This window comes from Aotus nancymaae, unplaced genomic scaffold (assembly GCF_030222135.1).
Source record: "Aotus nancymaae isolate 86718 unplaced genomic scaffold, 86718_ANA_hifiasm-v0.15.2.pri h1tg000018l, whole genome shotgun sequence".
Lineage (NCBI taxonomy): Eukaryota > Metazoa > Chordata > Mammalia > Primates > Aotidae > Aotus > Aotus nancymaae.
In genome coordinates, this window is record NW_026988430.1 from 17,129,440 (window position 1) to 17,155,093 (window position 25,654).

The 25,654-nt window shown below is 50.4% G+C and overlaps 1 protein-coding gene across 1 annotated transcript in view; it reads right to left on the minus strand.

Annotated features, from left to right (window-relative positions):
- Window positions 1–25,654, minus strand: part of NTN1 (netrin 1) — a 218,001-nt gene that overhangs the window by 74,773 nt on the left and 117,574 nt on the right. The window contains exon 3 of the mRNA XM_064378317.1: window positions 7,011–7,199. Within this exon, the coding sequence (XP_064234387.1) occupies window positions 7,011–7,199 (189 nt within the window). The remainder of the gene's footprint in view (window positions 1–7,010; window positions 7,200–25,654) is intronic.

The following is a 25,654-nucleotide window of genomic DNA, read 5'->3' on the forward strand; positions in this document are numbered from 1 at the left end:
ACAAGTGCTCTGCTGGCAGCAAAAGCCCGAAAGACACTATTTCCCCAAGTAAAATGCCCTTAACACTCTGGCCAAACCCAGAACTTCCATTACCCTGGGGAGCTCAATGATCAGGAGTCTTTTCTGCTCACGTACAGAAACCCCTGGAGATTCTCCAGGAATTTATTTTCTTTCTTTTGTGTGTGTGTGTGTGTGTGTGTGTGTGTGTGTGTGACAGAGTTTTACTCTTGTTGCCCAGGCTGGAATGCAATGGCACAATCTCGGCTCACTGCAACCTCCGCCTCCCGGGCTCAAGCAATTCTCCTGCTTCAACCTCCTGAGTAGCTGGGATTACAGGCATGTGCCACCGAGCCTGGCTAATTTTTGTGTTTTTACTAGAGATGGGGTTTCACCATGTTGCCCAGGCTGGTCTTGAACTCCTAACCTCAGGTGATCCACCCGCCTTGGCCTCCCAAAGTGCAGGGATTACAGGTGTGAGCCACTGCGCCTGGCTGATCCTCCAGGAATTTCTATGTGGCATTTGGGGATGAGAGTGGGCCTGAGAGATGAGGGAACTCATATCCAGGGAGGTGAAAACACAGACTGGCCAAGGACGCCCAGGGAATGAGAACAGCTGGGCCAAGAAGATCCCGTTTGGCACAGAGCGCCACATGGGTGGAGTCACAAGATCAGGGGCTCTTTTCATCTGTAAAGACTTAAGAATAAAACCACCTCCACTTAATTTCCTGGCTCTACCAGCTTTTCTGAGTCACCAAATCACAAACTTCACTGCTACAAAGAATTGTCCTATTGTATCAGGTTCTCCTAAGACGTTGACTATTTGAGAAGCATGTGGAATGTGGAATGTCAAAGCTGGAAGGGATTCAGAGGCCAGAAACCCGAATATAATCCCATAGATGAGGAGACAGGTCCAGAGAGGTCACCAGGCTTATCTGACACCCTATAGACTTTGAACATGGAGCCAAATCTCTAGGTAGGGATGTTGTGTCCCCCAAGTGAAAAGATGCATCCACACAGATCACAGTTGGGGTGAAGCTCTTCCACTGGGAATTCTCTCTCCCGACTGTAGTATCTAAGGTGTCAGTCTCTCCCAGTAGGTACTAACCTTACCTGGTCATCATGAAGGCCACTCCTTGGGTTGGGGTCTCTGTCCTCAAAGCTGGAGCTGCTCCAGCCACTAAGTTCCTTCCTGCCTCAGGTGACCAACCCTTTTCCCTGAACCCCCCAAAAAACACGAAAATGGAAATACGGATAATGGAAATGTGACAAGGGACCCACATATTGAAAGGGTGCCCTAAAGCTTTTGTAGGGTAGGTGGATAATGTCTTAGAGTCAGAAAGGCCAAGAAGGGCAGGGGCCCAGGAACTTTGCTGTGCTGTGAATAAATCCACAAATGATCGGATCTAAATATACATATTCACGCACACACATGCACACACTATCTATCTGGCACTGATGACTGTCTGACTTATGCCTTGATCAGGCTGCACTAGCTAAGCTCCGAGCCTTGCCCGGTAAGATTTTTCAAATCTAAAAAATTTAGGGTCCTGACGCAGTGGCTCACGTCTGTATTCCCAGCACTTTGGGAGGCCAAGGCAGGTGGATCACGAGGTCAGGAGATTGAGACCATCCCGACCAACATGGTGAAACCCCATCTCTACTAAAAATACAAAAATTAGCTGGACATGGTGGTGCATTCAGGAGTCTGAGGCAGGAGAATCGCTTGAACTAGGGAGTGGAGGGTTGCCGTGAGCTGAGATCGTGCCACTGCACTCCAGCCTGGCAACAGATCAAGACAATGTTTCAAAAAAATAAAAAAGAAATTTAAATGCCCACCCACCCAGTTTTCATCAAGAGAATCATAAAAAACATTTAAATTCATTGATTATCAATCTCTCTCCTCAAAAGAATAAACCTGGGGTCTAGGCTGCCTACAAGTCTTCTCCTTAACACCACCGAGAGCAACTCACCATCCTCATTTCTTATTCTCTGTGGTTCTCAGTGTTGGCTACACATTAGAATCACCTGGGGAGCTTTTCCAATTCCCAATGCCCAGATCTCATCCCATTAATTAAACCAGAATTTCTGGGAGTGGGATCCAGGTGGCACAGTATTTTTAAATCTCCCCAAGTGGTTCCAATGCACGGCCAAGGGTGAGACTCACAGGTAAGTTACAGACAAATAATGTTGATGACGTCATGAAGTGAAGCCAGAGAATTACCAATGAGAAAGTCGTGGGGAGCCCCCCACACACACAGTGGCCCAGGGAAACAGAGCGGGCAAGACTGTGGCATTCATTTCCCCTTGGCTGAGCTGCCGGAAGAAATAAGGGGTGGACAGAGGTCGCAAGAATGTCCTAGCAAAGATGTGAGGATGGTTGCGTGCTTTTGCCCTGGCTAATTATCACATCTTCCTGGGACTCGAGCACCTTCTTAGCCTTCATTCAGCCACATGAACTGTGAGCTCGAAGGGGGAAGGCACAATGAGAGAAGCAAACAGGCAGCTCAGTGACATGGAATGCAAGCCCTTTGTATGGGGATGCTGGATGCAGTGGTTAATTTCTTAATTCTCATCACAATTCGGTTCACGGGAGACTCCTGGAATGTCTTTATCCATCACAGATGGTTTGGGAAAATGATAAATTAATATTGTTATCAATGGGGGCATGGCTGAAATGGTTAAATAGCAACGTCGTCTTTGCCCGCTCTAAAGAGCAAGAGCCCCCAAAGTCCATAAAGAAGACAAATGGTAAACAAAACCTCCTAGCTTTTGATAGATTCCAAGACGAGTATCATTCACAAACCATTCCGCGGAGAAAAGGGAGAAATTTATCTCATCTGACTTTGTATAGGACAACAGCTCGCACCATAATGAGGCCGTCCCAGTGCTGTGAAATCGCACTGAATAGCTGGAGAGTGCAGCCGCCTGTTCCCTGGGCATGTTTATTACAGTCCTTTGTACGCACCAACCCTGTCAGCCCTGGTTTGCTTCTAAACCAGGGGAGGGTAGAAAGGACCCAACAAATTTGTTGTTACAAAACTTCCCAAATGGGGCAACTACGTAGTAATGTTTGGAATCTGATGCCCTTATGCCAGGCTGTTCTTGTCTGGGTCACCCCTGCTCTACACTGGACAAGGTCCCGTCAGCCAATCACCAGCAATATATGGGTGGCCTCGGCCCCCTGCCCAGGCCCTGAGAAGTGGGGGGTAAAGAGGCCCCAGAGGCCATTCCCAAGCCAATTTAGGAGTCAAGAACCCCTGCCCTTTGTCCCTGTTCCCCTGTGAAATTTGAAACAAAGAAGTGCAGCCCTCACCTGAAGGCCTATGATGGGGCTCCCGGAAGTCAATCTCAAAAGCTGGGGCCTAACCAGCCAGGCACGGTGGCTCACGCCTGTAATCCCAGCACTCTGGGAGGCTGAGGCAGGCGGATCACCTGAGATCAGGAGTTCGAGACCAGCCTGGGTAACATGGTGAAACCCCGTCTCTACTAAAAATACAAAAATTAGCTGGGTATGGTGGCACACACCTGTAATCCCAGCTACTAGGGAGGCTGAAGCAGGAGAATTGCTTGAACCCGGGAGGCGGAGGTTGCAGTGAGCCAAGATCACCCCACTGCACTCCAGCCTGGATGACAGAGAGAGACTCTGTCTAAACAACAACAACAAAAAAAGCCAGGGTCTAGGGGCAGCACCAAACCTACAAAATTTCAGAAGCCTCTGAGAGCAAACTGTCAAAGATCAAATACTGGAGCCAAAGTGCTTCTGCCCAAGAAACCATTTCCTTGAACCATCTGGCCCTGGCAACACAAGGCAGGAGACGCTTGTGGTGGTGGTGGTGGTAGGGGGTTGACCATGAGACCCCTGTGTGAAGATCTCAAGGGTACACATCCCGCCGGCATCTGAACTTCTCCTAAAGATGGTTCCTGCCAAGTTCTCAGGGCCTCTTTTTCGGTGGGAAATGTCCCATATCCCCTAAGAGCATGACAGCCCAAGAGCTGAGAGGAAAGATCTGGACTTTCCAGAGATGTCTTTCCTCACCAATCAGATGGCTGGGCCTTTTGTGTCAAATTTTTGCTCACCAATCAGAGAGCAGACATTTTCTCTCCAATCATGAAGCAGAGCCCTTCAGACAATGCTTTTTCTCACCAATCAGAAAGCAGAAACCTCAAAGCACTGTCTTTCCTCACCAATCAGGTGGCAATTATTTTTAAGTGTAGTTTCCATCACCAATCAGGTGACAAGTCCCTTGAAGCACTGTCTTTCCTCACCAATCAGATGGCAGTTTCCTTGAAACACTCTTTCCTCCCCAGTCAAGAGGCACTAAGAGTCCCACCCTTTCCTACCATATTTCAGGAATATGAATTTGCCTGAGTCTTTCTGAGCAGAATTTGCCTGTGTCTTTCTGAGCTTAAGCCATTCTTAGGTTTTCCCCTACTATGAGTCATTCTCCCAGAGTTCTCACCAAGGTAGGGGCAGCTGCTGTCCAAGGCTGGGAAGGAAGACACAGCTGCCTAGGCTGGCCACAGTATTGGAAATTGTTAAACAAGAATATACCCTCATCTATTTACATCTGACCCTCCTAGAAACCAGTAAAGGAAGGTGGGCAATATCAGGCCTCAGCCAGAGTGAAAGAGCCCTGGAGAAACACCTGCAGGTTTTTGGGACCCTGTGGCTTCCTGACATCTCTCAGTCTGAGTGGTGAGAGGCTGCACATGGCTCTTTTCCCTTCCCACACCAACAGGGGTTAGGTGGATGTGACCAGGCCCTGCTCCTTCTTACCTCCCTGGGAAACATACACTTCTGCTTGGGCAGCGGAAACTGACATGACAGGAAGGGACCACTGCCCCTCCTCACCCAGACCCTCTCACTCGCAGGCATAGGACTGCCCACCTGAGTGGCCGCTCTTGGGTAAAATTTCTTGGCTGAACTCCCAAGAAATTTATGTGCAAGCCAGCTGTTTACAAGACCCCTGACCTCAATTTCTTCTGTAAAAGAGACACAACAAACACTCTGGGCACAGGCAAAGGAGCTGGATACCTTCCAACTGTGTTCTCTGAAAGCCCAAAGCCATCTCTCCCGGGGCTTGTCCTGCTCACACCTTTTTAGCATTGCAGATGTTTCTTGGGTCCCTATGCCTGGGCCACCTTCCCGTTCATTTTCTGCTCAGTCTTCTGGGGGATTCCCACCTTGAATCATGATTTTTTTAAAAAACGTGGAAACAGCCCAGCTACCTTTCTGCTCATGTTTCTCTTGGCAACCACCAGAGGCAGCTGTTAAGTCTACAGACACAGAAGGACATCTTGCTTGCATCTTGGGAGCCACTCTACCCACGCCTGCACAGCGGAATCAAGGGACTTCTCCTGGAGGAGACAGATTGGGAACCTGTTTATTTTATTCTATTTTATTTTATTTTGAGAAAAGTGTTCCACATAAGCAGGGCTGGGCTGGATTCATGGGCCCCGTGCTCAGAAAGGCACCAGCTTGGTTGAAACTCTGTTGTCCTTGTTTCAAAATTCTTAATAGCTTTGGAATTAAAAGCCCCTTATTTTCTTTCTCTTTTTTTTCTGAGATAGAGTCTCACTCTGTCACCCAGGCTGGAGTGCAGTGGTGCAATCTTGGCTCACTGCAACTTCCACCTCCCGGGTTCAAGCGATTCTCCTGCCTCAGTCTCCTGTGTAGCTGGGATTATAGGCACACACTACCACACTCAGCTAATTTTTGTATTTTTAGTAGAGGCAGGGTTTCACCATGTTGGCCAGGCTGGTATCGAACTCCTGACCTCAGGTGATCTGCCCGCCTCAGCCTCCCAAAGTGCTGGAAGCCCCTATTTTCATTTTGCACTGGGCCCTGCAAATTATCTAGCCAGTCCTGCACACAAGTGTCCCACATCTGGTGGACTTCCTTTTAAGGAGATGACACTTTTGCTTCATCCACATGCTAAGTGGTGGCCACAGAAAGGTTTCTCTCCTGCAGATGGACCTGGGCCTGTCTGCCATGGCTTGGGACCCTGCTGAGCCAGGGTCTATACAAGTATCCAGGTCAGGACCCCACCCATGCTGAGGTGCTGCCCAAGAGCCTTCAGAGGTAAATCCCCTCTTGGGAAACCATGTTCACTGCAGGCCCTAGTCCTAGGCCACAAGTTTTGGAGCCGGAAAGCCCTGGTTCCTGGAATTCCCAAAAGCTATTGTAGGATGGGGGGGCCCCACTTCTCACCCTCCAGTATCACTAAATTTCCTGGCATTTCATCAGCTTCTCTGAATCATCTGACCATTGCTTCATTTTTGTTGGTAGGAGAAAAACAAACAGCAGAAAGTTAAAACATTAGGACTTGCTTCAGTGGACAAAAATAGAGTCTCCCATCTTTTTTCTTTTTTGGCCTGAGAAGCAAAGCTATTTGCAGATGGATTAAATGTTCCTTCTGAGCCCCTGCTCCTGAAACTGCCGACCTTGCTGTGACTGTACATGCGCGTGTGTGTGTATGTGTGTGTGTGTGTGTGTGTCAGGGGGGCGGGTAGTGAGGGATGGTGCTCACATATCCAAAGAAGTGCGTCTGCGTGCATTTGGTAAAAGAGAGTCCTTTGTCCTGAGACAGTAAGCCCAGCGAACATGACTCGTGGCCCTCTGGTATGCAGCACACCTGTGCAGAGGAGAAGCCCGGGAGGGAGAGGGGAGGGAGAGGTGTTGGCGGCCGCAGCCCTGCACCCTTGGAGGGGATCACACCTTCTCCCTTCTTCTCCTTTCAGCCATGTCTCCATCGCCCCTTTGTTATGGCTTACACCCCCAAATACCAGGGAGGCCTTGTGAGAGAGAGAGAGAGAGAGAGAGAGAGTGTGTGTGTGTGTGTGTGTGTGTGTGTGTGTGTGTGTAAGAGAGACAGAGAGAGAAAGAGATGACCTCAGTCAACGCCAATTTGTACGCAGACTGTAAGAAAATAGAAAGGAGGTGAGGAAGGAGCGGGACGACTGAGGTTCCCAGGGTCCCCCCAGTCCCCTGCCCCGCCCCATGTACTCACCTTTGCAGGCCTTCCGGTGGGTGATGGGCTTGCCCATGTCGCGGTAGTAGCCCTCCTTGCAGTAGTGGCAGTGGCGGCCAGCCGTGTTGTGGCGACAGTTGAGGCAGACGCCTCCGCTCTTGCGCCCCGAGAGTTTGTAGAGTTCCATGTTGAAGCGGCAGCGCCGGGCATGCAGGTTGCAGTTGCAGGCTGTGGGGGAAGACAGGGAGAGGTGTCAGCCATAGGGGTGCAGGGAGGATGGGCACCCACGGGTGCCAAGAGAAATCCCACCCCCCAACGCCTCCCTTCTCCACTGGCAGAGCCAGGCAGTCAGACTCATGCTTCAGGAGCCCCTCCTTGGCTCCCTCTGTTCGCACCCATAAGCATTTATTAGGCACTTAACAGTACCATGGCTGAGGTTCTCCCAAAATTCGTATGTTGAAGCCGTAACTCCCAGTACCTCAGAATGTGACTGTATTTGGAGACTGAGTCTTAAAACAAAGCCCTTAGAGTAGGCTCTACGCCAGTATGACTGTGTCTTTTTTTTGAGACGGAGTCTGGCTCTGTCACCCAGGCTGGAGTGCAGCGATCTTGGCTCACTGCAACCTCCGCCTCCTGGGTTCAAGCCATTCTCCTGCCTCAGCCTCCTGAGTAGCTGAGACTACAGGTGAATGCTACCATGCCCAACTAATTTTTTGTAATTTTTCTAGAAACATGGTTTCACCATGTTGCCCAGGCTGGTCTCGAACTCCTGGGCTCAAGTGATCTGCCCATTTCGGACTCCCGAAGTGCTGGGATTATAGGCATGAGCCATCGCACCCAGCCTAAGAAATATGTATTTAATTAATGCACTGGAAAAACAAAAGCAGGAAGAGAAAGGAAAAAGAAAGAACACTTGCTCAGTTGTGGAGTTATTTAATTCTTTCCTACAAAAATACATCATACTTGTATACATCTAGTTTTGTGGGTGTTCTTTTTCACAAATGAACATTTTCTCATGTCAAATACGATGTTTAAAAGTTGTCTGGGCTAGGCATGGTGACTCACACCTGTAATCCCAGCACTTTGGCAGGCGGAGGCGGGCAGATCACTTGCAGCCAGGAGTTCAAGGCCAGCCTGGCCAATATGGTAAAACCTTGTCTCTACTAAAAATATAAAACTTAGCTGGGTGTGGTGGTTTGCGCCTATAATCCCAGCTACTCCGGAGGTTGAGGCAGGAGAACTGCTTGAACCTGGGAGGTGGATGTTGTAGTGAGCCGAGATGGCACCACTGTACTCCAGCCTGAGCCACAGAGTAAAACCCTATCACAAAAAAATGAAAAAATAAGAGTCGTCTGGCACTGCATTGTATGGCTATGTATAGTGGGCCCCCTGGAGTCAGAAGTGGAGGCATTTAAAAGATGTTCCTTGGCCAGGCACAGTGGCTCATGCCTGTAATCCCAGCACTTTGAGAGGCGGGCAGATCACAAGGTCAGGAGATTGAGACCATCCTGGCTAACATGGTGAAACTCCATCTCCACTAAAAATACAAAAAATTAGCCAGGCGTGGTGGCATGCACCTACAGTCCCAGCTACTCGGGAGGCTGGGACAGGAGAATGGCTTGAACCCAGGAGGCGGAGGTTGCAGTGAGCTGAGATCGTGCCACTGCACTCCAGCCTGAGCAACAAAGACTCCATCTCAAAAAAAAGAAAAAAAAAAAAAAGAAGGACCTCCCAGGGTTGGGATGCTAGGTCACTTTCCATTTTTCACTATTATAAATGTTAACTACCTTTGAACACCTTATTTAAGGTAACCACCTTGAACCACCTTTGAACATATATATTTGTGCTCTGCTCTGATTACTGTTGTAGCACAAATTTCTCAACATGGAATTACTGTGTTGAATTTTGAATCTGCGTGTTTTAACATTGGCTCCAAACTGCCAAACTGCCCTCAAGAAAGGTTGTACTGGCTTATACTCCCATCAGCAGGATATGAGAGCTCCTATTTCACCACATGCTTGAAAAGAGTAATATGCATTTGGTATCAGCATTCTTTTAAAAAAATCTTTGCCAATCTGTCTGAGAGAGAACACACACACACACACACACGATTTTAATTTGCAGGTCTTTGATTACTAGGAAGGTTGGGCATTTCTCCATGTGTTGTTTTTCTATTTATATTCCTTTTTGTGCATTGCCTGTTCATGCCATTTGCCCAGTTTTCAAATAAGATGGACTTTTTTCATGCTGTGTAGCGATGTTATGTAGGATGGATGAAAAATCATTTGTCTTTTCTGCCATATAAGCTCTAAATATTTTTAACAGTTTCTTATTCAGGTTGCTTTAATTTGTGATCCTTAGAAAAACATTCACCTCTTTAATTTTTCTCTCCGACGCTAAGACAAGCTTCTTTAAGTGCTCTTCCTAGAGTCACTGCCAAGTCACTCACCCATTAGTCACTTCATTTACAAATAGAGGTAGACAGGGGCTCTAGAGAAAGCAGTGTGGGATGCAGCAAAAAAGACAGCCTCTGCCCTGAAGTCTGAAAGCATCCGGAAGCCAAATTGAACTCCCAAAGCCTTGCTAAGTGTCCTCCAGCAAATGTCCCCAGGGCTAAGTTCAACCAGGTGCAAAGAAAGAGGCTGCAGCTGCACCTTCCCTCCTTCAGAGGACTGTCACACCTGCACACATTCACTCTTTTTGGACACACTTTGCCACACAAGAGTGACAGGGGCCTGCTCAGAGAGGTGCAATGGCCAACCAGCCCAGGACCATAGAGCCAGGGGGACCCAGGACAGGAACCCGAGCCTTCTGGCTCCTGGTCCACTGCCTTAGAAGAAAGGACCCATATCACTGGAAGTAACAGCTGGTCTAGACTACAGCCAGGATCTATATCTTCCTACAAACACAGAAATCAGAGGACCTGTCACACCTGCCTGGGGACAGGGATCTGGAAGGAACACCCAGGCCTCACTTCCTCAGGCCTCCCTTGTAGCAGGAAAGGCCCGGCAACAGCATCGTCCCATCCTTCTTGGAGGCAAATGTCCTCCTCTCTAAAGGCAGCTGTCCCACATTTCCCAGGGGGGCCTGCCCTAGCCTCTGAGCCCCTTCTGGGAGCTCAGCCCCCACCTTTCCCACTCCAAGAGGAAGCTGGGGGCTGGCAGCTCTCTTCCATGTGCACCTTATGCCAACAAAAGGTTCTTCCTAAACAACTGGTCACACTAAAGAAAATTCTGAGGCAAACATCAAAAGGCAGGGCTCCCTTCCCTCCCCTGCTTCTTGGAGCTGTCAGGAGACATCAAGTGGCAAATGCCCACGCTCAGACTTCTGCAAAGCAGTTTACAGCTTGTTTTCTTTTCTCTTTGTTTTATTTTCTCTGCACAAATGGAAAAATGCATTGGGCAAAGCAGCTCACATCTGGATCCCTCGGCTTCACACAGAGGCGTCACCCAACTCCCGGCCTGTCCCCAGCCCCTTCCTCAGAGAGACACCTTAATCCTTCGTGCCTTCCTGTTTATCTCCTGCATCTCTTGGAGGCAAAAATATTGGGTATTAGTTTCATTATCAGATTTCAAGTCAGGGAGGAAAAGGGCAGCTTTGTGAGAATAGAGAGGTCAGCCTGGAGAAAAGGGGGTTGGGGGCAGCAGAGACACTGAGGAAACAGCAGGGACAAGAACAGAAGCCCTGCCCAGGCCAGTGAGGCTCTGCCTCTTACCCAGGGGTACCCCAGCCACCCATAGAAACCCCAAGATTTGTGCCCCTCTTTGGCTGTCATGTGGGGATCACCAAGGATGCATCACATGTGGCTGCATTTCATACCCAGGGCATAACAAGGGAAAGGAAGGTAGGAGGGCGAGAGGCCCCACTTTCCAACCAGAAACCCAATGGGGAGAGAGGCCCAAGAGATGGGTTCCTATTTTCTTTCCCCATCAAAAAGTCCTCTAAGTCCTATTTCAACACATGCCTGTGGCCACTTCTTACCTCTCAACATTCCTGCCTTTCTGCCCCTCTCCCTCTCCCACCAACCTGGAACTGCCCAACCCCTTTCCACTCCCCAGGTCAGGTCAATTCAGTGCATATGCAATGCTTGAGCTACGCGTCCAGCTCTGTGCTACAGGCTGTGTGAGATACAGAGATGGACAATGCACTCTCAACTGTCCATGGGTTCCCCATCTAATGGAGGGAACAAACTCATGTCAGCAAACTCTCTGATCAAGTGCGACTAATCTCTCATTAACTGTGTTGGTTTGTTGAGGATAGGGACAATGTTTGCTCTTATATCATATCCTCCAGCCCACAGAAGGCCTTCATACATTTTTGTTTTGTAAATGAGAGAGAGAGAGAGAAAGCAAACAAGAGAGAAGATGGATGGATGGATGGATGGATGGATGGATGGATGGACGGACAGATGGATGAATGGGGTTGATAGGTGAGAGGATGGATGGATGGTATGAGAGAAAGGATGAATGGATGGATGGAATGGATGGACAGATGCATAGATGGATGGATGGATGAACGGATGGATGCATGGATGGATGCATGGATGGGTCCATGGATGGATGGATAAGTAGTGGGCAGGTAGACAGGCAAGCAGGCATGTAAAGAGACAGTTAGATAGTTTCACAGGTAGGGCAGATAGAGGATTTACTGCCTGAACCGCTTCCTGACAAGGCATGGCCTTGTGATGTCTCTTTCATTGTTGCTTTCTAGTTTAACGCACCAATTTAACTTCTGTCTGCTCAAGTAGACTGCTGTGCTTTAGAGAGAAAATTCCACGTCTAAGTGCCCTGGACTCTTCCTAGAACTCTGAATAGGGCCGTTGCATACAGAGACTGAATCTGCATCCATTGCTTTTCATGAATACCACACCATAGGTGTTGGCCCGCCCCAAAAGACCCTCACAAACTCACTCTCAATCCCATCAGGACTACCCCAGGCCCAGAGAGCATCCAGCAGACTTGGTGAGCAGTATCCAGACCCTGTCTCTCAGGGACTCTGGTCCTGGCTCCCCCAGACTTCACATGGCCCAGGGGCTTCTCACTGGAGCAAGAAGGCCATTTGGTGATGGGGCTCCTCAGAGGCTCTGGTCTGGGCCCCAGAACCCCACTGCAGCCCTCTAGCACACAGGATCACTGTCTCTTCTCCCTTCCAGAGTGGTTCTTTTGAGAAGACTGACTGTGTTATCTCTGTAGCATAACAGCTGAATTGTCTAAAACAAAACAAAACAAAACAAACAAAACAAAACAAAACTCACTGGAGGCTTTGTGCACAAGAAACTGGTCCCCAGCCGTTGGCTGCCTGCGCACTGGGACAAGCACTGCTCTTGGATGTGCGATGATTGCTGACACATTTCCACATGTCCAGGCCACATGGGCAGGTTGGGGCGTGGCAGAAACTCGGAGGGCTGGGGGTGGGCGCTGCTTCCCTTGCTAGCTACTTTGCTAGGTAAGTCCATGGCTGCTGGGTAAGGACCAGGAGACCTACTCACCACACACAACTCACAATTGTCCTGGGGGACAGCGGTTCTCAACTGGTGACAATTTTTCCCCTAGTGGACATTTGGTAACGTCTACAGACAGTTTTGGTTATCATGACCGGGGAGGGAGGGGCTGTTTGCATCCAGTGGATAGAAACCACAGAGGTTGCTAAACTTCCTACCATGCACAGGACAGTCTCCACAAACGGAGCCTGCCAAGTGTCCATAGTGCTGAGTTTGAGAAATCCTGAATTAGGGAGATCATGACGCCCGCGGCCTCCGAGGTATGTAAATGTTTATTCCCCTCTGCCTAAGATGCTATTCTCTAAGTGCAAACTCTGCTCCAGGAGGTGACTGTTCTTAACTCCTTCAACAAAGCCTTGGCTGAAGCCTTTAAAAGGACCAGGTAGTTGGCCGGGCACAGTGGCTCATGCCTGTAATCCCAGCACTTTGGAAGGCCGAGGCGGGCAGATCATTTGAGGGCAGGAGTTCGACACCAGCTTGACCTACATGGTGAAACCCTGTCTCTACTAAAATACAAAAAAAAAGAAAAAAAAAAAATTAGCCGGGTGTGGTGGCAGGCACCTGTAATCCCAGCTACTTGGGAGGCTGAGGCAGGAGAATCGCTTGAACCCAAGAGGTGGAGGTTGCAGTGAGCCAAGATTGCACCACTGCACTTCAGCCTGGGCAACAGAGCAAGACTCCCTCTCAATCAATCAATAAATGATAAAAGGACCAGGTGCTGTGGTGACAGCAGCAGGCAAGATGGAGTCCTGTCCCCAGGGTGCTTCCTGTCTCAGGTAGAGATGGACAATTATCTAGTAACTGCACTGTTTTCAATGATGACCAAAGCTGTCGAGACCTACAGTCAGGGAGCCGTTCTTCTGGGCCTCTCTGGGACAAGGCGGAGAGGACAGAGCCTGAGAAGAGCATCAGCACAGATGGGATATTCCGCCAGCGCTGCCCCAACTATAATGTGAATACGGTCACCTGAGGATTCTGCGCAAATGCAGGCTCTGTGGGGAGGGATGGAACTGGAACTCAATGGAAAAGGAACCAGTTGGGACATGACCCACTGTGTGGACAGAGAGTCCTGCAGGGAGGTCAAGGGAGGTTTTACCACAGGGAGTCTGTGATGGGGCAGTGGGCAGAGGTCTGATTTCAAAAGCAATTTCTCCTCACTACACACAATAGCTCACACCTGTAATCCCAGCACCGTGGGAGGCTGAGGCAGGTGGATCACGAGGTCAGGAGTTCAAGATCAGCCTGGCCAAGAGGGTTAAACCACGTCTCTACTGAAAATACAAAACTTAGCCGGGTGTGGTGGTGGGTGCCTGTAATCCCAGCTACTCAGGAGGCTGAGGCAGGAGAATTGTTGAACCCAGGAGGCAGAGGTTGCAGTGAGCTGAGATTGCGCCACTGCACTCCAGCCTGGGCGACAGAGCAAGACTCTGTCTCAAAAAAAAAAAAAAAAAGGAAAAGAAAGAAAAAGAAACTTCTCCTTAAATGACTGGTTGTGAATCATAAAAATACTTGAGAGTTATTTTTAAGGGTTTGAGGTAGTCTGTATTTCCTTTATTGCTTTGCTACTCTATTTGGTATGCTATTTATTTAGAAATTGTTCAACTCCTGTTTATAAATCTTAGGTATTCTGCCCCCAGTGTGTTTTTCTGAGCCCCATTTTCCACAGCTCCTGAAATGGCTGGGTTGAGCAACAGCGGCTGCCCACACACCTGACTCCTGCCCACACATGGGGATCATTCTGAGCCGGCTTCTCAAAGGGCTCCTTTTGGGAAAGGGGCTGAGGCAGGACTGGCCCAAGCATTTCTGGGACTCACAGCCCTTTGGGTCTACAGGTGAGCTGGGTACAAGAGAAATGATCATAAATGTACATCAATTTATAAAACAATCCAAGCCCAGACTTAGGTTTCATTTCACTATTGGCAAAGCCGGTAGGGCATGAATTTATTGAATCATTCAACAAGTATTTACTGAGTCCCTAGTTGGTGTATTCTGGGCACCATGCAAGGTTCTGGGGCGTCACAGTGAGCAGGACGGCCATGGTCCCTGCCCTGGCAGGGTCGGTGGAGATACCCAGGCATGCTCAAGTCTGGTTAATGCTGCTGCCGCTGTTGTCTGCCTCCGAGGTCCACCACTATCTCCCAAACACAGGCTTCAAGCTCGTCACTGGAGACATCAGCCAGCCAGATACAACGCAGCAGTGACCAGCCAGAGGGAGCCACGAGACTGGACGACCCCTATGAGGACTGCGAGGACTTCACACGGAGTAGCTGGTTCCACTCAAGGCTCTAGGGTTTGCACCCGTTTGAGGGTGCCTCGTTTCAACCATTTTAAAAACCATCGACAAACATCCCCTAGACATGGCCAGGAGAACAGGACAACTCACTTGTCTGAAAGAAAAGTCAACGGCCGGCCAGGCACGGTGGTTCACGCCTGTAATCCCATCACTTTGGGAGGAGGAGGCGGTTGGATCACGAGGTCAGGAGATCGAGACCAACCTGGCTAACACAGTGAAACCCCCGTCTCCACTAAAAATACAAAAAATTAGCCAGGCGTGGTGGCGCGTGCTTGTAGTCCCAGCTACTCGGGAGGCTGAGACAGGAGAATCTCTTGAACCCGGGAGGTGGAGGGTGCAGTGGGCCAAGATCGTGCCACTGCACTCCAGCCTGGGCAACAGAGGAAGACTCAGTCTCAAAAAAAAAAAAAAAAAGTCAATGAGCAGAGTTAGTCCACCCACACTGGTCATGAGAGCCAGGCGAGGTAAGGATGTCCCATGGGACTCTCTGGAGGCCCAGAGAATATGTGAGGGAAGATGTGGCACTTCAAGATGCCACAATGACACCCAAACAGGACCTGCTTCTTCTGTCTGACTGCTTGTTCACTGTTTCATTCAACAAACACAAACAGAAGCCTTGGAAGTGCCCGGCTCTAAGAGGGAAGCACAGCTGCCATAGGACTGATGTTGCTGCATTTTGCTCTCTCAACAGACCTCGGCCCCCTCTTTCTCCTCTTGAGCTGTGGTTTTCAATTCAAGTAGCTATCAAACCCCTCTCAAGGCCCCAACCTGTGATGGTTCTGCAGCCTGGGTGCACAGATTCACCGGCATTGCCTCCTAAGACAGAGGGAGCTGAGGCACCCCCCAGAGTCTCTTTTTTTTTTTTTTTGAGACTGAATCTTGCTCTATCGCCCAGGCTGGAGTGCAGTGGATCGATCTCAGCTCACTGCAAGCTCCACCTCCCGGGTTCAAGTGATTCTCCTGCCTCAGCCTCCCGAGTAGCTGGGATTACAGGTGCCCACCACCACGCCTGGCTAATTTTTGTATTTTCAATAAAGAAGGGGTTTCACCATGTTGGCCAGGCTGGTCTCTAACTCCTGACCTCAGGTGATCCACCTGCTTAGGCCTCCCAAAGTGCTTGGATTACAGGCATGAGCCACCACGCCCGGCCACCCCCAGAGTGTACGATTCAGGCTGTACGTGGGACATGAGAATGTGCACCTCACAAGTTGCCAGATGGTGCTGATGCCGCCCATCTAAGGGCCACACTTTGAGAATCACTAGTCTAGATCACACAGAGGAGAAAGAAAGCTATCGAAGACTAGAACCTTGGATCTCACAGTGTAGAGAGGCAGGGCATAGGTGAGTGTAACTGCTACTAACTAAAATCAAACATCACACAATGGCCATAAACTCACATGCAAGTGAGAAGAAAGAAAGCTGGGGCCCACGTGGGAAGCTTGGGCTGTAGTTCTAGCTCCAAGACTCCCCCAGGTGTGACCCTGGCAAGTCCACTTGGCCCCTCTGAGCCCATTCTCCCATCTGAAAAATGAAGACGTTTGGGTCTGATGATTTCTAAGCTCTTTTCTGGCCCTAAAAGTCCGTAACTCAGGATACCCAAACTCCGGCAGAGTAGGGGACAGATTAGTAGACTCACATCCGCATGGAGGCCTTTGGGAGTTCAGAAGTGGGATGCTCCAGGCCAGCTGATGATGCTGTGAAGAAGCCTCAGTGTGGGACTGGATCAAGCAGGTGACAGGGCTGTGGAAAGGGCACTAAGGCCACCTGCAGGCCACGGGTGGATCCCAGCTGGGGCTCGCCATGGCCCTGGGGTGGATCCCAGCTGGGGCTCGCCATGGCCCTGGGGTGGATCCCAGCTGGGGCTTGCCATGGCCCTGGGGTGGTGGTAGGAGGACCCTGCAGGCTTCTGCCTTGCTGAAAGTAGAGGTATGGGAGCCTTTCCAGGGAAACCATCAGAGGGTCGTGGCCAACAGGACTGGTGACCATGTGGGTCTTCCAGAGAGAACGGGTATGCAGTATCCTCTCCGGGGAACTGGGTAGAGGAAACCATTTTGGGGGAGAAGAAAGGAGTCCATCTTTGGTCATGTAGAGGGCATAGCAGGAGGATTTAATGGTGGGCAGTGAGAAACAGGGACCCTCCCTGGTCAGCCTGGGAGAACTGTGAAGCGAGTTCTCCCAGAGAGGAGCCCACGCACCTCTCTTAAGCCTCTCTTTCAGAAAGAGGAGGCCTACAGGGCCACGACATTGAGTTTTTCGGCTCCAATTTGAAAACATTTCTGTCCACCCTCCCTTCCTGCTCCCTACCACCACCTGTGCCTTATCTCTGATAACCAGAAATGCAGTGGATCAAGGTGGTAGGAAAAATGAAAGAAAGTGGGAAGGGTGTTGGAACCTCCATGCCGGGAGTCACAGTCGGAGCAGGACGGGAGGCTGGAGTTCCCGGCCTGCCAAAGACAGGCTTTAGATGGTTTCTGATAAAGTCCCCGGAGGTAAGTGGCCTGTGTTTGTCGAGGGCTTAGGGAGCTTTAGCCAAGTCTGAACACAAAGGGGCCCTCTGTCAACAGTCCTTCAGGCCACTATTAGGGCTGAATAAACACTACAGTAACAAGTTCTTCACACCTGTGGGGCTTGGGAAAGGCCCCAGCCTCTTTGTCAAGATGTCAGACAAAAGGGCTGCTAGGAGTTTGCCTCCCACCCCCCAGCCTGACCCTCTTGGGCTTCTAGGGGAAGGGACTGGGGTGGGGGTAGATAAGTCTAAAGTCCGGTGAGTCCTGCCTCCTTCAAGCAGAAATGTTCAGGGAGACCGAGTGATGGACACGGTCCGGGCAAACAGGCTGGTGGCAAACAGACCAGAGGGGGCATTTCATGGGGTTTAGGATCAGGGCCACGGGCAGGATTAAGGATACCGAGGTCAGAGGCTCGGCACTCCGAAAAGCATAGCCCAGGCCCTGTGGCTCTTTCTCCCGCTGTGCCGGGCACCCGGCCCCTCCCCAGTGGACGGCGGGGGCCATCCCCCAAATCTGCTTGACCTCGCCGTCATTTTTTCCACTGACTTTTTTTTTTTTCTCTGTAAACATCTTAGCTTTTTCTCTCCCCTGCCCTTTTTTGGCTGCCATGCCTCCCCCTGAGGCTCTGAAACAATCCCCTCCTAAGGAACATCTCCCAGGCCCTTGCTGCAAAGGAATCACTCAGGGTTCCGGCTGCACAAACATCCCCCCTCTCCGCCTGCCCGGCAGGCCGGCCCCTCTCCGTGGAGGAAATGCCAAGGAAGCTTCGGTAAGCCCCAAGCAGTCATCAGTTCTTTTGTCTGCTGCGTTCCTCAGATCCTCCCTCCACGTTCCCATCCAGGGCCTCTGCCCCGGGCAGAGGGTGGGTGCTCTCCCTGCCACCTCCTTCGGGGACTTCAGCCTCAGCCCTCTCTGTGCCATGCACAACTTTAGAACTTCTCTAGCTCCAATCAGCCCTTCACCCCAAATCCCTGTTCAGACATTCCTCTCATTTGTCACTGCCCTGTTCTGGAACTTTCCATGGCTGCGTACTATCTACAAGATGCAAACTTTCTTTCCTTTCAGGGCAAAAACAGTTTCACTATAGAGGTCCAGAGACTGGAGGTCTTGCTCCTTCCTTATTTATTTATTTATGCATTTTTTTGAGATGGGGTTTCACTCTTGTCGCTGAGGCTTGAATGCAGTGGCGCGATCTCAGCACACTGCAACCTCCACCTCCCGAGTTCAAGCAATACTCTGGCCTCAGCCTCCTGAGTAGCTGGGGTTACAGGTGCCCACCACTATGCCCAGCTAATTTTTGTATTTTTAGTAGAGACGGGGTTTCACCATGTTGGCCAGACTGGTCTTAAACTCCTGACCTCAAGCAATCCACCCTCCTTAGCCTTCCAAAGTGCTGGGATTACAGGCGTGCACCACCACGCCCTGCTAATTTTTGTATTTTTAGTAGACATGAGGTTTCAACATGTTGGCCAGACTGGTCTCGAACTCCTACCTCAAGTGATCCACCCTCCTCAGTCTCCCAAAATGCTGGGATTACAGGCATGTGCCACCACCCCGGCCCTGTTCCTTCCTTATAATAAGACTCTGCATGAAACCTTGCCCCATCCCACTCCTCTCCAAGCTCCAGATCTATCAGCAAAAGAAGGAAGGGGAACATTGTTCTCAAGAGTCTCAAGGACAAATCCAGGGGTCTTGGGGCTGGCGCAGCCTTCCAGGGTTTCCTAGTTTACCCTCTTCTAGAAGAAGATATGAGAAAAACAAAGACCCAAGAGGCAAAGAGATGTTGCGAGAAACCTGGCAATAGTTAGCGGTGACTAACTCTTCACCAAATGAATTCAGAGCTCTTTCCAGACCCCCAGCAGCAGGGTGAGAGAATGACATGGTCTCGGGCAGAAAGATGCCCGATAAACCCCTGTGGCTGCCGGAATTCATTCCTGAAGGCAGAGAATTTTCAAACTGGAAGAGGCTGTCTGAGCAAAGTTCTCCGGGAAGCTTTTGTTGCCATGAGATTCTCTTTGCTCTGTGACTTGTCCGCCTTGCCCAGATGTCTGGTTAGCAGCTTGAGGGGTGGCGGGGTAGGGGTAGGGGCTCCTTCCAATCTCTTTTCCCCAGAGGTGGTACACACGCTCCCTGTGCTTTATGAAATGGACATATGAGGGCTGACTTGCCAGCCAAGTCGGCCAAATCTGGCTCCTGACTCCCTGGAGTCATTTCCCATCTGTAATGGCTCCCGTCACTCAACCTGGCACTTGCCAGGCTGGAGATTCAAGGCGGGACTCCAGGGCAGTGGGAGAGGCTGGCTGAAGGAAGGCTTAATGACTTGCAGTTGATTCTGTTCTCCTGATACCAGGCAAGAAAACATGTAATTCCCAGGACACTTTCCCCAGCCCTTTGTTCCCCACTACCCCCACGGGCTGCATGCTGCCCTGCTTGGACTTTATTTAATTCATCTCTTGAGTTAACTTTGACTTGGGTTGTAAGCTCCAGAGACCAGCCGAGACTGCAGCTGAAACCACTGTAGGGTTCATTACTGTACACTGGACCCCCGTGTGCCCAACAGATCAAGATTCCTGCTCGTGGACAGGGACAGTGAAAGCAGTGTCCCAATGGGCCACTCCAGGACACCACCAACATGCCTTCTCATTTTCCTAATTCACACTCCAACTAAACTCGGGTTGCCAGATTTAGCAAATAAAAAATACAGAGCATCCAGTTAAATTTGAATTTCATAAATAATTTTTAGTAAAAGTATGCTGCAAGAATGGCAGGTCAGTGCAACCTCCAGCACACACCAGACCCCTGTCCAGCTTGTGCTGTGCCTAAGATGTACGATTTCACGCAACAGTTTTGTTTTTTCCTTTTGTTTTGTTTTTATCAATGGCCACTCTAATTTTCCTAGTCTCCACAAGTCCCAGAAGAGGCTAAAAGGGTCTCTCAACAGGCCCAGGAGGAAAGAGTCCTGTTTGGGTTTTTCTGAACTCAAAAGGTTGTCTGATTCTTCAGTTCCTGTTTGCTTAGCACCAGCTTGTCCTTTCCTTATCATTTCTCTCTCCCCATCTGCTAAACAAGACAGAAATCCTGTGCCTGGGACCACAATGGAGGTCTTGCTCCTTCCTTATTTATTTATTTATGTATTTTTTTGAGATGGGGTTTCACTCTTGTCACCCAGGCTGGAGTGCAGTGGCGCGATCTCAGCTCACTACAGCCTCCGCCTCCCAAGATGCTCAAGAAGGGAAAAGACCCTGCCCATCAGATGACCCAAAACCTGCTTTGTGGCTGCAGGGCCGTCAATGCCAAGCAGACAGACCACAGCCCGCTGCCCCTACCCAGGCTCTCATGAGGCCCTATCACCTGCTAGCATGCTCCCCTCAACACTTCACATACAAAGATCCCCATGTGGAATCAATCACACTCCAGTTTCAGGAGAAACAAGAAGGAAGAAGGCAAGTATGGTCAGAGTGGCCCCAAATCTCTACCGAAAGAAAGCCATTTTCATTGTGATATGCTTCGTGGTGAGAATGATCAAAATCTGAACCCCAATTCTGAATCCAGTTATTTTAATTAAACCACCAGGTACAACTTATTTAGAGCTTAGTAAAGTGTTTCCAAGATTATAAGAAAAGACTTTAGGTGGCCTATCATCAAACAGAGGATAAGACAGGGGAGGGCACATTCCAGCTGACCAAAGGAGCTAGAATAGGCCATCCCTGGAGACATTCCAGTAGAGGAATAAGGTACAGAAGACTCCTGCTCTGGGGAGGAGGTGGAACTACTCTGATCAAGTCCCTTCCATCTTAGAGGGCCTTAGAAGAGACACTTTCCTGCCTCTGGGATGTCAGATCCTTACAGGTTTGAGACTAGCACTGGCCTAGCTAATATTCTTACACATGAGCTAGTGGAAGAGGTGTCCAGTCTGCAAATGACCCTGAGTCCTTGGGGGTAGGGGCTGTGCATGTTGGAAGGGACGGCAGCAGAACTTCCCTGTGGGCAAATGCAGGAAGAATCCAAATAGTCCTTCTGGAGTGATGTCCTGGTTATCCAGCCAGGGAAAACAGCCTGGAGGCAACTATAAGCTCTTCCCTGTGGAGAGATGGCGGCTCTGCAGCTGAACATCTTCTGAACAGGCCTTTGGGGTTTCAAAGCCTTTAGGACAAACTGATCTTCCACAGAGAGGTACCAAGGCAGCTGTCTATGGCCAGCATCTCCACACCGATGCCGGGGTACCACCCCGAAGCACCAGCGATTGACTATTTTGGACATCTCCTCCACATATGGGGACAATAAGCGACCCCAGTGGCTTGCTGGCTCTGAAACTCCCAGGCAAGAATCCAACAAGGGACTCACCAGAAAAGGGGAGTCCTGTGGAGAGTTAGCCCCTCACGTTCCTCTTCCAAATTGTTTTGAGAGCCAACAGCATGGGCCAAATCCCTAGCTCACTAGCAATCAGAGACACTGTCCCACCCTCCCTCTGTCTCAGCACCCAGAGGGCATGGCTGCCAGGAGCCCCGGGGCACGTCTAAAGACCCGTAGGTCCCTCCAGCCCTGCTAACCAGCAGAATGTGATGGGAGGCAGCAGCCCACTTGCTGCTTGTTTCAGGATGAAGGACCAGGGTATGCATAAGCAGATGGTCCCCTCCTTGAGGCCTCAACTCCAAACTGGGCAGGAACTCTGTGCCCAGAAGGAGTGAGGGGCTTCTGGGAGCTCTAAGAAAGAAACCGCAGGCTGGGCGCGGTGGCTCATGACTGTAATCCCAGCACTTTGGGAGGCCAAGGCGGGCGAATCACGAGGTCAAGAAATCAAGACCATCCTGGCCAACACAGTGAAACCCCGTCTCTACTAAAAATACAAAAATTAGCTGGGCGTGGTGGTGCGCATCTGTAGTCCCAGCTACTTGGGAAGCTGAGGCAAGAGAATCGCTTGAACCTAGGAGGCGGAGGTTGCAGTGAGCCAAGGTTGTGCCACTGCACTCCAGCCTGGCAACAGAGCAAGGCTTTGTCTTAGAAAGAAAGAAAAATAAAGAAATAAAGGAAGAGAGGGAGGGAGAGATGGAGGGACGGACAAAGGGTAACGCAGAGTACAATGAGATGAGCAGAGGGTAGGAGGTGGGAGGTGAGGGCAGCCTTCAAAGCTGGGGCAGTTCATTAATGCCACTTCCACTCAGCCACTGTCACAGTGACACGTGACTCACCTGGAGCAGTCTCTGTGCACCGGGCACCCCTGGGTTATTACGCTTCAAACCTCCTCATGAGTTCTGGATCCTAGGGTCCCCTCTCTGCACCTTACTCAGCTGTGTCCCTAATGTCTCCGTCCACACATGCCTACACCACCCCTGAAGGTACATCCTGAAGGTAATTGAGGGATGCCCTTGAAAGGGCACGAGGGCCTCGCAGGGGTCTCCCAAGCCCTAGACAGCTCAAGTTGCCCAACTTGTGACTTCAGAAACAGTCTCCTGATCTTCTTCCAGCCCACAGAGGCTTGGATGAAAAACAAGTACAAACACATCTGTTTTTCTAAACCCCCTACACTTTACAACTTTACTTTCATCTCATTAAAGGAAGCCAGAAAATAAAGAAAGACAGAGACACTGAGAGCCAAACAGACACTGGGCGAGGAAGGCACTCTCACCCCACTTCACAGATGAGGATGTCGAGGCCCTGGCTGGGCTCACGCAGCTCAGAGGAGTGACAGGGACTGGACCCCTGGCCCACTCTGCTCAGGAGCCCGGCCCTTTCTTCTCCCCCAGCTGCAAACGGGGTGGCGGTTGGGGGGGTGTTAGTCCTCCCCAGACCTCCACCCTGTGACTCGGTTGGTTTTGTGACCATCTCCCTATTTCAAACCTTCCCCACCCTCTTCAAAACTCCACCCACCTCCTAGCATCTTCCTCCTCCAGGTCCACACTCCACAGGTGTGTCCTTACCTTTCTTTTCTGAAGAAAAAGAAGCTGCCAGGCAAGAACCCCTGCAAGCTGCGGCTGGCTGAGCCTGAGCCTCCTGATGAAGGCGTGGCCAGCAGCAGGTTGCACACCCCCGCTGTGTGAGATGTGCAGCAGGTTGTACGTCTTGTCTGGCAGCACACCTTTCTTCCCCCATTTAGGCCCATTCCTCCAACTGTTTGCTTGTTTTTTCTTTTTTTTTGAGACAAAGTCTCACTCTGTGGCCCAGGCTGGAGTGTAATGGCACGATCTCAGCTCACTGCAACCTCCGCCTCCCAAGTTCCAGCAATTCTCCAACCTCAGCCTTCCGGGTAGCTTGCATTACAGGTGCCTGCTAACATGCCAAGATAATTTTTCTAGTTTTAGTAGAGACAGGGTTTCACCATGTTAACCAGGCTGGTCTTGAACTCCTGACCTCAAGTGATCTGCCTGCCTCGGCTTCCAAAAGTGCCGGGATTACAGGCCACTACGCCTGGCCCCAACTATGTTTTGGATCCGACACCCTTTTGCCTCTTCGGGAAACATAAACCATCACCTCTCCCTTCTCGTACACATACAGCCTCTTCCTCTTGTCCCCTTTCATCCCAACTCCTATCCGAGTTAACACTCTTAGTCTGCTCCCTTCTCTGTAAGCCCTCCTCCAACCCCACGTCTCCCTAGGCACTCTCTCACCCAGCTTCCATGATGCTGCCTCCCACTCACTTTTCCGTCCACCCTGCTGTGCCTTCTTTGCCCTGTTATCCCACCAGAATGCCCACACTAAGGCCACCTGAGTCTGCCATACTGCAAATCCAACCAATGTTGGATCCACCTCTCTCATGAGGCCCCTCCGCAGGCTTGACGGTGTCCACCGCACCTCTTCCGTGGCCCCCTCTTCCTCTGACCTTCCTGGCAGCACACGCGCCTGGGTTTCCTCCTCCAGGGCTGCCTCCCTTTCATGCTTGCCCTTCACTCACTGGCATTCTTCCAGCAGAGCTTGGGCTTATCTCCTCTCACTGCAATCTCCCTTGGTAATCTCCCCCAATTCAATGATCTGTCTTCTAGGAGAGAAATGACTCCCAAATTTATATCTCCAGTCACCAAATCTTCTTTGAGCTTCTGACATGTCTATCCAGCCACCCACCCTACATCTCAGATTGCTCAAAAGTACTTCAAACTTAATGCTGTCTAAGATGAAAGTCATGATATTCCCTCCCAAATCCAGTTGTCTTCCAGGAAATGATGCTTTCATCTACCCACACGTGCAAGCTGGAAATCCAGAGTCACCACTGTCACCGCCCACTCCTCTGACTCTATTACCTAATCAATCCATCGCCAAGTGCTACCTACTTTTAATTCCCAAATCCCTCCCAAAACTCAATACCTCTTTCCCTAGTCCAAGTCACCATCATCTTCGACTGGCACAGGGGTGACAAATGTGGGCTTTCAGCCTGCCTGAGAGCTGGCTGGTGGTAATGAATTCTAGGGAGAGAGCACCTTTTCCCTCCTGTGCAGGACAAATGTCAGAACACACTGGTCTCCTCACTCTCCCCTCCTACATGACAGGTTCATTTCTCACTGGCCCTTACATGGAGAGTATAGTCCCAGAGGCCGGGCGCAGTGGCTCATGCCTGTAATCCCAGCACTTTGGGAGGCCAAGGCAGATGGATCATGAGGTCAGGAGTTCAAGAGCAGCCTGGCCAACATGGTGGAACCCATCTCTACTAAAAATACAAAAAGTAGCCAGGTGTGGTGGCACATGCCTGTAGTCCCAGCTACTCGGGAGGGTGAGGCAGGAGAATTGCTTGAACCCAGGAGGCAGAGGTTGCAGTGAGCCGAAATCGAGCCATTGCACTCCAGCCTGGAAGACAAGAGCGAAACTCTGTCTCAAAAGGGAAAAAAAGCATAGTCCCTTAGGGTTTACATTTTGCATGGCCAACTCCTGGAGAACGCCCTGCCTTTATGTCTGGCCGCCTGAGTCCCATAAGCTGTCAAACAGAGGCTCACTGTCCTAGGGTTCTGACCTAGACCTGCACATGCGCATCTGGCTCTGGTACTTGTTCACCTCCATGAACTCTGCTTTCCCTTTGGGGAACTCAAAAGATGCCAGCTCAGGGGTGCATTTTTAATTTCAAGTTTATGTTTTTGTTTATTTTAAACATATTTCAGCCTGTGCTTTGCTTCTATTATCTTCAGAGGCAAATCACCCATTGGGCCACACAGGGCTGGGGGTGCAGGTAACACCATTCTCACTTCAGAGCTCCTGCTGTGCGCTAGGGTCCTCATAATGACCTCTGCACTTCCTGGTGCCCTAGAGCACACACAGCTCACACCACCCAACAGAGTCTTTCAGGAGCACACAGCTCTCCTAGGCAACCTGACAACTGGTGTATGTACACTGGCTTCAACTCTCCAGTGTGACCACCACTTATTAAACTGCAGCTAACAACTCATTAGCAGGTCAGAGACCA